This window comes from Heterodontus francisci, unplaced genomic scaffold (assembly GCF_036365525.1).
Source record: "Heterodontus francisci isolate sHetFra1 unplaced genomic scaffold, sHetFra1.hap1 HAP1_SCAFFOLD_539, whole genome shotgun sequence".
NCBI lineage: Eukaryota > Metazoa > Chordata > Chondrichthyes > Heterodontiformes > Heterodontidae > Heterodontus > Heterodontus francisci.
Window position 1 is genome coordinate 383,600 of NW_027141047.1, and position 14,110 is coordinate 397,709.

At 45.7% G+C, this 14,110-nt stretch overlaps 1 protein-coding gene across 1 annotated transcript; it reads left to right on the plus strand.

Annotated features, from left to right (window-relative positions):
• The first annotated feature begins 7,358 nt into the window (after positions 1-7,358).
• Positions 7,359-7,955, plus strand: LOC137361889 (epidermal differentiation-specific protein-like). Its single transcript, XM_068026489.1, has one exon. The coding sequence runs from the start codon at positions 7,359-7,361 to the stop codon at positions 7,953-7,955; it is 597 nt and encodes a 198-aa protein (XP_067882590.1).
• The last annotated feature ends 6,155 nt before the right edge of the window (positions 7,956-14,110 follow it).

Genomic DNA, 14,110 nt, shown 5'->3' on the forward strand with positions numbered 1-14,110 from the left:
TGCTCCTGGCATGGCTTCCTGCACAATTCATTGAACTAGGGTTGGTCTCCTGGCTTGGTGGTTATATTACACTGGGGGATATGCCAGGCCATGAGGTTACAGATTGTGGTTGAGTACAATACTGCTGTTGCTGATGGCCCACAGCGCTTCATGGATGCCCAGTTTTGCATTGCTAGATCTGTTCGATATCTACCCCATTTAGCAAGGTGATAGTGCCACACAACACGATGGATGGTATCCTCAATGTGAAGGCGTGTCTTCGTCTCCACAAGTACTGTGCGGTGGTCACTCCTACCAACACTGTCATGGACAAATGCATCTGTGGCAGGCAGATTGGTGAGGACTAGATCAAGTAAGTTTTTCCCTCTTGTTGGTTCCCTCACCACCTGCCGTATCCCCAGTCTAGCAGCTATGTCCTTTAGTACTTGGCCAGCTCGGTCAGCAGTGATGCTACCGAGCCACTCCTGGTGATGGACATTGAAGACCCACCCAGAGTACATTCTGTGCCCTTGCCACCCTCAGTGCTTCCTCCAAGGGCTGTTCAACATGGAAGAGTACTGAGTAATCTGCTGAGGGCGGGTGGTAGGTGGTAATCAGTAAGATGTTTCCTTGTCTGCGTTTGAGCTGAAGCCATGAGACTTCATGGGGTCCAAAGTCGATCTTGAGGACTCCCAGGGCAACTCCCTCTCCCAACTATAAACCACTGTGCCACCCTCTCTGCTGTGACTGTCCTGCTGGTGGGACAGGAAATTCCCAGGGATGGTGATGGTAGTGTCTGGGATATGGTCTGCCAGGTATGATTCTGTGAGTATGACTATGTCAGGCTGTTGCATGACTAGTCTGTGGGACAGCTCTCCCAACTTAGGCGCAAGCCCCCAGATGTTAGTAAGGAGGACTTTGCAGGGTCGGCAGGGCTGGGTTTGCCATTGTCGTTTCCGGTGCCTAGGTCGATGCCGGGTGGTCCGTCCAGTGTAATTCCTTATTATTGACTACGTAGTGGTTAGATACAAATGAGTGTCTTGCTAGGCTATGTCCGAGGGCATGTAAGAGTCAGCCATATTGCTGTGGATCTGGACTCAAATGCGGGCAAGACCAGGTAAGCACAGCAGATTTCCTTCCCGAAAGGACATGAGTGAAAGACATGGGGTTTATCCAACAATCGACAATGGTTTCATGGCCAAAATTAGACAAGCTTTTTAATTCCAGATTTATTAATTGAATTCAAATTCCACCTTCTGATGTGGTGGGATTTCAAACCATGTCCCCAGAGCAATACCCTGGGTCTCTGGGTTACTAGTCCAGTGACAATACCACTACGCCACTACCTCCCCATTATGCTATCCCCTATTACAACTGCATTTCTCTTTTCTCCCCCTACTTGAATGGAGCTCTGAACAATGGTACTGTGGTCAGTTCGCTCAGCCTCCCTGCAGTCTGTGCCCTTGTCCACACTGGGAGCGAGAACCTCTACCCTGTTGAATATGGGCACTGACTGAGGCTCCTCCAAAGCTAAATTCTGGATCCCCATACCTGCCTCATTCGCAGTTACACCCTCCAGTCCCTGACCACGGTCCAAATTGCATCGACTTAAGCTAACGGGTGAGACTGTCTCCTGGAACACAGTGTCTAGGTAACTTTCCCCGTCTCTGTTCTGTTGCAGTGTCTACAGCTCGGACTACAGCTCGTCAGCTCTGAGCCAAAGGTCCTTGAGCAGCCAACACTTGCTGCAGATGTGGTCACTGTGGATCGCACCGTCATCCACCAGCTCTCAAATACTACAGATACAACACATCACCTTCCCATCCATTTCTATCCTATTTAATTAATTAATTTGGATCTCAGTATTTATATAAAAAAAAATAATCTAAGTGTACTCTTAACCTGTAACGACATCTCCTAATTTAAATCACATGGCCAAAACAAAAAAAAAACACAAAAAGAGACAAGGAAGAAAGAAATATCCACCAATCACTTACCAGCTCTCCTGTGACATCACACTTTAATTTCTGCTGGTCAAGCAGGTCCACTGAACAGAGCAGAGCGATTTCACCATCACGACCGCTTCTGGTCTCGGGTCTGGGTTCTTTTCTGCCCCGGCTCCTCTCGTCTGTTCCCACTTTCACCACCACAGCCGCAGGTTCTTAAACTGTGTCCCCTTGTTCTCGTCAGGTATGTTGCTCTCCGTCACAAGGGGTTTTGAGTACAGGAGTAAAGAAATCTTGCTGCAATTGGAAAGATCCTTGATGAGAGAGAGAGAGGCAGAGACAGGCAGTGAGAGACAAAGCGAGGGACAGAGAGAGAGAAATAGAGAGAGACGGTGTGTAATGCTTCACCACAAATAGCAACACCAGATACGACTTGAACTCAATTGTGACATTCCAGTAAATTCCCTTTTTGAAAGTTCCAATTGAATCTGCTTCCACCGCCCTCTAAGGCAGCATGTTCCGCATCATAACAACTCACTGTGTGAAAAAACATTTCTCCTCATCTCCCCCTCTGTTTTTTTTTGCCAATTATCTTCAATCTGTGTCCCTCTGGTTACTTACTCTCCTGCAACTGGACACAGTTTCTCCTTATTTACTCCATCGAAACCCATTCTCATTGTGTGCATCGTGATTAAATCTCCCTCTTAACCTCCTCTGCTCGAAGGAGAACGATCCCAGCTTCAACAGTCCCTCCACATTAACTGAAGTCCATCATCCCTGGGACCATTCCAGTCAATCTCCTCTGGACTCTTCAAAAGTCTTCATGTCCTTTGTAAATTGCAGTGTCCCCACAGCTGGACACAATACTCCAAAGTATTGGTCCATCAGTCTCCGATGAGACTGAACCAGTGTTTTGCAAAGTTTTTTGTATTCTATGCCCCTACTTATAAAGCTCTGCATCCACTATGCTCTATTAACCACTTTCTCTACCTGTCCTGCCACCTTCAATGATTTGTGTACATTTACCCCCAGGTGCTTCTACTCCAGTTCCCAAATAGTATTGTAACCTTTATTATTTTGTCTCTGCTCATTGTTCCTGCTAAAATGTATCACTTCACACTTCTTTGCATTAAACTTCATTCGTTATCTGCCTGCCCATTTCGCAACTTAGCTGTATAAAATGTGCACAACAAGATTACAGTACGATAATCTATCTGGTGAGATATTTGGAAAATTCCAAGAGAGCATTTCCTGACATTTTACTCATGTGGAAAAAAATTACAAGAATACATTGGGAAATATTACAGATAGATTTACACCAACATGTCTCATTAAACACCCAAAGCATTGTCAATCAATCTAATTCACAGTTTGCAGAGGTAGACACGAACAAAAGGAGGCCATTCAGCCCCTCCTCGAGCATGTTACAGGGGAACAAGCATCTGCCATTCAGCCCCTGAGCCTGCTCCACCATACAGTAAGATCATGGCTGATATGATTGTGGCCTTAACTGTACATTCTTGTCTGACCCCCATAATCCTTGAATCCCTCCACTGCTCTCTGGGAAAGAGAACTCCACAGACTAACCACCATTTAAGGGAAAACATTTTTCCTCATCTACATTTTAAAAGGGAGACCACTTATTCTTAAACTGTTTGCCCCTGTTCTCGTCAGTTATGTTGGCCTTCATCGCAAGGGGTTTTGAGTACAGGAGTAAAGATGTCTTGCTGCAATTGTATAGTGCCTTGGTGAGAGAGGGAGTCAAGCAGAGAGAGAGAAAGAGAGGGGCAGAAACACAAGTTACAACATAAACTCAGTTGTGACATTCCACTAAATTCACCTATTGAAAGATCCTATTAAATTTGCTTCTGCCACCCTTTCAGGAAGCGCGTTCCAGATCACAACAACACAATGTTTCTGCTCATTTTCCCCTCTGGTTCTTTTACCGATTGCAATAAATCTACATCCCTCTGCTGACTGACTCTCCTGACACCGGAAACAGTTTCTCCTTTTTTACTCCATCGAAACCCATTTTCATGATGAACATCTTGATTAAATCTCCCTCGAAACCTTCTCTGCTCTAAGGAGAACAATCCCAGTTTCTCCAGTCTCTCCACATTAACTGAAGTCCCTCATCGCTGGGACCATTCTAGTGAATCTCCTCTGAACTCGTCGAAAATCTTCATGTCCTTTGCAAAGTGTGGTGCTCCCACGGGTTGAAACAATACTTCGGTTGAGGCCGAATCAGTGCTTTATAAAGGTTGAACATGACTTCTTTGTTTATGTACTCTATGCCCCACAAGGTGGACAATTGCCTGAAAATGGTTTGGGAGAGTGTGAGGGACATAGTGTGTACAATTATTGGAACATGGACATTGTGAGTGACACATTATGTACAGTTACAAAGAACAACAAAGAACAAAGAAGAGTACAGCACAGGAAAAGGCCATTCGTCCCTCCAAGCCTGCGCCGATCTTGATGCCTGCCAAAACTAACACCTTCTGCACTTCCGGGGCCCATATCGCTCTATTCCCTTCCTATTCATATATTTGTCAAGATGCCTCTTAAATGTCGCTATCGTATCTGCTTCCACCACTTCCCCTGGCAGCCAGTTCCAGGCACTCACCAACCTCTGTGTAAAAACTTGCCTCGCACATCCCAACTAAACTTTGCCCCTCGCACATGAAACCTATGTCCCCTAGTAACTGATTCTTCCACCCCAGGAAAAAGCTTCTGACTATCCACTCTGTCCATGCCGCTCATAACTTTGAAAACCTCTATCATGTCGCCCCTCCACCTCCGTCGTTCCAGTGAAAACAATCCGAGTTTTTCCTTCCTCTCCTCATAGCTAATGCCCTCAAGACCAGGCAACATCCTGGTAAACCTCCTCTGCAGCCTCTCCAAAGCCTCCACGTCCGTCTGGTACTGTGGCGACCAGAATCGCACGCAATATTCGAAGTGTGGCCTAACTAAGGTTCTGTACAGCTGCAACTTGACTTGTTAATTTTTATACTCTCTGCCCCGACAGATGAAGGCAAGCATGCCGTATGTCTTCTTGACTACCTTATCCACCTGCGTTGCTACTTTCAGTGACCTGTGGACCTGTACGCCCACATCTCTCTGCCTGTCAATACTCTGCCATTTACTGTATGCCTCCCACCTGCATTGGACCTTCCAAAATGCATTACCTCACATTTGTCCGGATTAATCTCCATCTGCCATTTCTCTGCCCAAGTCTCCAACCAATCTATATCCTGCTGTATCCTCTAACAATCCTCATCATTACCCGCAACTCCACCAATCTTTATGTCATCTGCAAACTTACTAATCAGACCAGCTACATTTTCCTCCAAATCATTTATATATACGACAAACAGCAAAGGTCCCAGCACTGATCCCTGCGGAACACCACTAGTCACATCCCTCCATTCAGAAAAACACCCATCCACTGTTACCCTCTGTCTTCTGTGACTGAGCCAGTTCTGTATCCATCTTGCCAGCTCACCTCTGATCCCGTGTGACTTCACTTTTGCACCAGTCTGCCATGCGGGACCTTGTCAAAGGCTTTACTAAAGTCCATATAGATAACATCCACTGCCTTTCCTTCATCAATCATCTTCGTCACTTCCTCAAAAAACTCAATTAAATTAGTAAGACACGACCGTCCCTTCACAAAACCATGCTGTCTCTCGCTAATAAGCTCGTTTGTTTCCAAATGGCAGTAAATCCTGTCCCGAAGAAGCTTCTCTAATAATTTCTCTGCCACTGACGTAAGGTTCTCCGGCCTATAATTTCCTGGATTATCCTTACCACCCTACTTAAACTAAGGAACAACATTGGCTATTCTCCAGTCCTCTGGGACCTCACCTGTGGCCAATGAGGATGCAAAGATTTCTGTCAAGGCCCCAGCAATTTCTTCCCTTGCCTCCATCAGTATTCTAGGGTAGATCCCATCAGGCCCTGGGGACCTATCTACCTTAATGCTTTGCAAGACACCCAACACCTCCTCATTTTTGATAATGAGATGACTGAGACTATCTGCACTCCCTTCCTTCAGCTCATCATCCGCCAAGGCCTTCTCTTTGGTGAAATCTGATGCAAAGTACTCATTTAGCACCTCACCCATTTCGTCTGGCTCCACGCATGGATTCCCATCTCTGTCCTTGTGTGGGGCAACCCTTTCCCTGGTTACCCTCTTGCTCTTTATATAGGGATAAAAAGTTTTGGGATTTTTCTTAATCCTGTTTGCCAATGACTTTTCATGACCCCTTTTAGCCCTCCTAACTCCTTGCTTAACTTCCTTCCTACTGTCTTTATACTCCTCAAGTGCCTCATCTGTTCCTAGCCTTCCAGCCCTTACAAATGCTTCCTTTTTCTTTTTGACTAGGCTCACAATATCCTGTGCTATCCAAGCTTCCCGAAAATTGCCAAACTTGTCTTTCTTCCTCACAGGAACATGCTGGTCCTGGATTCTAATCAGCTGACGTTTGAAAGACTTCCACATGTCAGATGTTGATTGACCCTCAAACAGCCGCCCACAATCTAAATTCTTCAGTTCCTGCCTAATATTGTTATCTTTACCCTTCCCCCAATTTAGCACCTTCACCCGAGGACTACTCTTATCCTTATCCACAAGTACCTTAAAACTTATGGAATTATGGTCACTGCTGCCGAAATGCTCCCCCACTGAAACTTCGACCACCTGGCCTGGGCTCATTCCCTAACACCAGGTCCAGAATTGCCCCATCCCTAGTTGGACTATCTACATACTGTTTCAAGAAGCCCTCCTGGATGCTTCTCACAAATTCTGCCCCATCCAAGCCCCTAGCAGTAAGAATTTTACTTGATAATGGAGTGTGAGAATGTGAGGGATGCAATGTGCACAATTACTCGAATATGGAGAGTGAGAGTGTGATGGACACAGTGCATGCAATTACTGGAACATGGACTGTGAGAGTGTTAGGGACACAGTGTGCACAATTCCTGTAACATGGAGTGTGAGAGTGTGAGGGACACAGTATGTACAATTACTGGAACATGGAGTGTGAGAGTGTGAGGGGCACAGTATGTACAATTACTGGAACATGGAGTGTGAGAGTGTGAGGTGCACAGTCTGTACAATTACTGGAACATGGAGTGTGAGAGTGTGAGGAGCACAGAATGTACAATTACTGGAACATGAGAAGACAGCATCTTTGTGCCTTGTGCCAAATTGCCGAATTGCCGTTTCCACGAAGTTGTGAATTTTTTGTCACTGTCTTTCCTGCTGTGTTGTCTTTCAGCATTCTGTGTTTGCACAATTCTGGGCGGAGTTAGCTGCCACTTGCATTGTAGCTGACCAGCATCCGTTATAATTTGCTGAGTTATCAGGAAGGATGTTTCAATGCATATATAAATTCACTCCGGGAGCTCGGATACCTTCGAGTGATTTCAATGCTGCTGATCACATTGAAATCTCATAACATCTACAACATCGCAGTCATGATGAGCAAGATTATCCTGTATGATAAGATACAATTTTCTGGCCAAGGGAAGGAGTTGATGGGCAGTGTAGCTGACCTTGGTTCTGCATCCTACTGCTCCCTGAAAATGGAGGGGAAACATTGGGTCGGTTATACCGGCACAAATGTCACCACAGAGTTCACTGTTTATGGTGCAGGAGATCATGCAAATCTTGGTGAAATGGATAAAAAGATACAATCATTGCGCCTGGTGCAGGAAAGTTTACTGGACCCAGAAGTTAATTTATATGAAGACAACAATTTTCATGTTGAAAGCTGTCACATCACTGAAACCATTCGCGACCTGAGTGTTATTTGTTTTAATAATCGGATCTCATCCCATGTGGTGAAGGCAGGTGCATGGGTTCTGTCCCAGGAGATGAATTTTCATGGGTTACGCACGGCCCTCTTTCTGGGTGACCAATGTTCTGACTGCAGCATTTTTGGCTGGGATAATAAGCTGTCTTGTGTCAGGTTCTTGCAGAACAGTGATCACAAAGTGGGAAACGTCAGCTGGAGAAGAGCTTGAACAGGTCGCTGCCCAGGCTTATCCGCTCTGAATGCTTCGTTCCCTCTGCTGACAGACTGTCCTCCCCTTTGATAAAGTCACTGTCTGCAAGGTAGAGTCTGGACCGAACATCTTTCACAAAATACTGATGCAGTTCAGTGCAAACTGATTCCAAAATCTGTGTAACACTGAAAAGCTCCACATTGCTGTTCCTCGGTGCAGGATGGATTTGTAACTTTGCTTTTGCTCTGTCACTTCATAACCAATCAAATCAAATTCAAATGCTGCAAAGTCATCACCAATGTTTCCGTTTGAGTTTCTCTGTCATTATTTGACATATTTGTGAATTCAAACAACAGGAAACGTTTGCAAGTAAATCTTTATATTTTTGTAGTGACACAGAGCATCTTAAATAGCCAGGTACCGGTGAGAGTCTAAGAAGGAGAATTAAATCCCTGGAAATCCAGGCACATTGCCGAGACATTGTCTCACAAGACTGGTCTCACAAATCTGATTCTGCTGCTCAATTTGAGCAAGTTTCAGTGCTGCAGTCTGTACAATTGTATTCAAACTACCGAGTAGAGGGCTGAAAGGGAGACTGTTTCCACAGGAGGACAGGAAGCTGACAGGTGATTTAATAAAACTTTCTTAAAACAGCAAGGACGTTGTTCAGTGAATAAAGAAATATTGAGTTCACGGGTTCGTGTCAAGGGGTCATCAATTTTAGTTTTTTGTTGTGAATGAAGAGGGAAATTGGGAGCATTATCCACGGCACCTTCACTTATTTATTATTTTTATTCGTGGGATGTGAGCATCAGTGACAAGGCCAGCATTTGTTACCCATCCCGAATTACCCTTGATAACTGAGTGGACATTTCAAATGGCATTTGACAATCAACCACATTGCTGTGGGTCTGGAGTCACATGTCGGCCAGACCAGATAGGGTCGGCAGATTTCCTTCCCTGGAGGATATTAGTGAACCAGATCAGTTTTTCCAGCAATCTATGATAGTTTCATAACACCATTACTAAGACTAGCTTCAAATTAATTAATTAAACTGAAGTTCCAACAGTTGCCGTGGTCGGAATTGAACCCGTGTCCCCGAGGTATCAGCCAAGACTTCTGGATTATGAGTTCAGTGACATTACCACTCTGCCACCATCTCATCTCCAATGGTAAGTGTGAGGAGCTCATGAGCTTCCTCACTAAGATTCAGACCGTGTGATCAGCTGCCTCTGCTGCTTCCCTTCCTTCCCCTCGCCCACCGAGCTAAACTCCCTCTAAGACTCCCCACCTTCCTCCCCGTCCTGGACCTGAACTTGTATCCTGCTCTAGCTTCTCTCCTATATCCCCTTCTGCTCTTTCTCAGCTCATTTTGTACATACGACCCACCTCCTGCCCTCCTGCACTCTTGCACTCTGACTCCCTATTCCCACTAAACTGCTGACCACCCAACTTCCCCAACTGGTCCCCATGTGAGCCGGGGTCGGCAAGTGTCCGTACACGGACTCCAAAAATGCTGAGGTACGGACTGTTAATATCAGAGGTGAGACATTTCCCATTGGCTTCGGCTTTCCCACCAGAGCGGACTTACAAAAAATTGCAACTGTTAATTTTACAGCTGAATTGGAATTTCTTAGCTCAGATCTTTATCTAATGCTCACTAACACACCTTTCCAAATTCACAGCTGAGAGCAGGAACAGCAGCTTCCAAACTCTGGACGGATTCAGGGCTTTCTGGCAGGTGCTGCTTTTTTCAAAGCCCTCTGGAAAACCATGAATCCATCTGAAGTTCAGAAACTGTTGCTCCTGCTCTCAGCAACATTAAGTGAGAGAGGAGCGGGGATACAAAGAGAGAGAGGGACAGTGAAGAGAGAGAAAGAGCGGGCCGAGAGGGAGGAGAAAGAGAGGGGTGACAGTGAGGATGAGAAAGAGAGGAGTGGAATCGAGAGAGAGACAGAGCGAGAGAGAGAAAGGGCTGGGGGGCGGTTGTCAGGGAAGAGAGGGGAGCAGAGAGAGAGGGACAGAGAGAGGAGGAATGAGAGAGAGGGAGCAGAGTGATACAGATGGACAGAGAGAGGGGCAGCAAGTGAGAGGTGGCAAGGAGAGGTGACAGAGATGGGGAATGACATGGAGAGCGAGGGGAAAACATAGAGAGGGGTGCAACAGGGGAGAAGGAACAGAGAGAGGTAACATTAAAGTCATCTAGATACACCCGCGTGAACTGACTCAAATTTAAATACACCCCCGTGAACAGACTCCCATCTAAATACACCCCCGTGAACAGACTCCCATCTGGATAAACCGCCGGGAACAGACTTTGATCTAAATACAATCCCGTGAACACAGTCACATCGAAATACACCATCTTGAACAGGCACTCATCTAGAGACACCCCCGTGAACAGACTCCCATCCAAATACGGCCCCGTGAACAGACTCCCATCTAAAAACACCACCGGGAACAGACTCTCATCTAAATACACCCACGTGAACAGACTCCCTTCTAAATACAATGCCGGGAAAAGACTTTGATCGAAATACACCCCCGTGAACAGAGTCACATCTAAATACACCATCGTGTGCAGACACTCATCTAAATAAATCCCCGTGAACAGACTCTCATTTAAATACACACCCGTGAACAGACTCTCATCGAAATACACACCCGTGAACAGACTCACATCTAAATACACCCCCGTGAACAGACTCTCATCTAAATACACCCTCGTGAACAGACTCACATCTAAATACACCCCCGTGAACTGACTCTCATCTAAATACACCCCCGTGAACAGAATCGCTTCAAAATGCACCCCCGTGAACAGTCTGTCATCTAAATACAACCCCGTAAACAGACTCTCATCGAAATACACACCCGTGAACAGACTCTCAACCAAATACAGCCCCGTGAACAGAATCTCTTCAAAATACACCCCCGTGAACAGTCTGTCATCTAAATACAACCCCACGAACAGACTCTCATCTCAATACACCCTCGTGAACAGACTCTCATCTAAATAAATCACCGTGAACAGAATCTCATTTAAATACACACCCGTGAACAGACTTTCATCAAAATACACCCCCGTGAACAGACTCTCATCAAAATACACCCCCGTGAACAGACGCTCATCTAAATAAATCCCCGTGAACAGACTCTCATCGAAATACAGCCCCGTGAACAGAATCTCATCTAAATACACCCCCGTGAACAGACTCTCATCTAAATACACGCCCGTGAACAGACTCACATCTAAATACACCCCCGTGAACTGACTCTCATCTAAATACACCCCCGTGAACAGAATCGCTTCAAAATGCACCCCCGTGAACAGTCTGTCATCTAAATACAACCCCGTAAACAGGCTCACATCTAAATACACCCCCGTCAACAGACTCTCAACCAAATACAGCCCCGTGAACAGAATCTCTTCAAAATACACCCCCGTGAACAGTCTGTCATCTAAATACAACCCCACGAACAGACTCTCATCTAAATACACCCCGTGAACAGACTCCCATCTCAATACACCCTCGTGAACAGACTCTCATCTAAATAAATCACCGTGAACAGAATCTCATTTAAATACACACCCGTGAACAGACTTTCATCAAAATACACCCCCGTGAACAGACTCTCATCAAAATACACCCCCGTGAACAGACGCTCATCTAAATAAATCCCCGTGAACAGACTCTCATCGAAATACAGCCCCGTGAACAGAATCTCATCTAAATACACCCCCGTGAACAGACTCTCATCTAAATACACGCCCGTGAACAGACTCGCATCGAAATACACACCCGTGAACAGACTCACATCTGAAAACACACCCGTGAACAGACTCTCATCTGAATACACACCCGTGAACAGACTCTCATCAAAATACACCCCCGTGAACTGACTCTAATCTAAATACACCCCAGTGAACAGAATCTCTTCAAAATACACCCCCGTGAACAGTCTGTCATCTAAATACAACCTCGTGAACAGACTCTCATCGAAATACACACCCGTGAACAGAATCACATCTAAATACACCTCCGTCAACAGACTCTCATCAAAATACACCCCCGTGAACAGAGTCACATCTAATTACACCGCCGTGAACAGACTCTCATCTAAATACACCCCCGTGAACAGAATCTCTTCAAAATAAACCCCCATGAACAGACTCCCATCTCAATACACCCTCGTGAACAGACTCTCATCTAAATAACTCCCCGTGAACAGACTGTCATTCAAATACACACCCGTGAACAGACTCACATCTAAATACACCCCCGTGAATAGACTCTCATCAAAATGCACCCCCGTGAACAGCCTCTCATCTAAATACACTCCGTGAACAGACACTCATCAAAATACACCCCCGTGAACAGACTCACATCAATATACACCCCCGTGAACAGACTCTCACCAAAATGCACCCTCGCGAACAGACTCTCTTCTAAATATAACCCCGTAAAACGTCTCTCACCTAAATGCACCCCCGTGAACAGACCCCCAACTAAATACACCCTCGTGAACGGACTCCCATCTCAATACAGCCCCGTGAACTGACTCTCACCTAAACAGACCCCCGTGAACAGACTCGCATTTAAAATACACACCCGTGAACAGAGTCACATCGAAATAAACCCCCGTGAATAGACTCTCATCAAGATACACCCCCGTGAACAGCCTCTCATCTAAATACACTCCGTGAACAGACACTCATCAAAATACACCCCCGTGAACAGACTCTCATGTAAATAAATCCCCGTGAACAGACTCTCATCTAAATACAACCCCGTGAACAGAATCTCATCTAAATACACTCCGTGAACAGACACTCATCAAAATACATCCCCGTGAACAGACTCTCATCTAAATACACCCCCGTGAACAGACTCTCGTCTAAATCCACCCTCGGGAAAAGACTCTCATCCAAATACACCCCCGTAAAATAACTCAAATCTAAATGCACCCCCGTGAACAGACTGTCATCGAAATAAACCCCCGTGAACAGAGTCACAACTAAATACACCCACGTGAACAGACTAACATCTAAATACACCATCGTGAACAGACTCTCAATGAAATACACCCCCGTGAGCATACTGACATCAAAATACAGAAGCGCGAACAGAGTCATGTCCAAGTACACCCCCGTAAATGGACTCAAATCTAAATACATCCCCGTGAACAGACTCTCAACGAAATACATCCCCGTGAACCAACCTCCATCAACATCCACCCCCGTGAAAATAGTCACATCCAAATAAACCCCCGTGAACGGACTCCCATCAAAATACACCCTCGTGAACAGAGACATATCTTAATAAATCCCCATGAAAAGACTCCCATCTAAATACACCCCCGTGAACAGACTCACACCAAAATGCACCCTCGCGAACAGACTCTCTTCTAAATATAACCCCGTAAAACGTCTCTCACCTAAATGCACCCCCGTGAACAGACCCCCAACTAAATACACCCTCGTGAACGGACTCCCATCTCAATACACCCCCGTGAACAGACTCTCACCTAAACAGACCCCCGTGAACAGACTCGCATTTGAATACACACCCGTGAACAGAGTCACATCGAAATAAACCCCCGTGAACAGACTCTCATCTGAATACACACCCGTGAACAGACTCACATCTAAATACACCCCCGTGAACAGACTCTCATTTAATTACACTCCCGGGAACAGACTCACATCTAAATACACCCCCGTGAACAGACTCCCATCTAAATACAACCCGTGAACAGACTCCCATCTAAATACACCCCCGTGAACAGACTCTCATCTAAATAAATCTCCGTGAACAGACTCTCATCCTAAATACATCCCCGTGAACAGACTCTCTTCTGAATACACCACCATGAACTGTCTCTCATCGAAATACACCCCGGTGAACAGACCCCCAACTAAATACATCCCCGTGAACAGAATCTCATCTAAATACACCCCCGTGAACAGAAGCACATCTCAATACATCCATGTGAACAGACTCTCATCTAAATACACCCCCGTGAACAGAGTCACATCTAAATACTTCCCCGTGAACAGACTCTCATCTAAATACAGCCCCGTGAACAGACTCCCATCTAAATACACCCCCGTGAACAGACTCTCTTCTGAATACACCACCATGAACTGTCTCTCATCGAAATACACCCC

Excerpts from the sequence above, each read along its gene's own strand:
- LOC137361889 (XM_068026489.1), top strand. The coding sequence starts at position 7,359 with ATGCTGCTGATCACATTGAAATCTCATAACATCTACAACATCGCAGTC.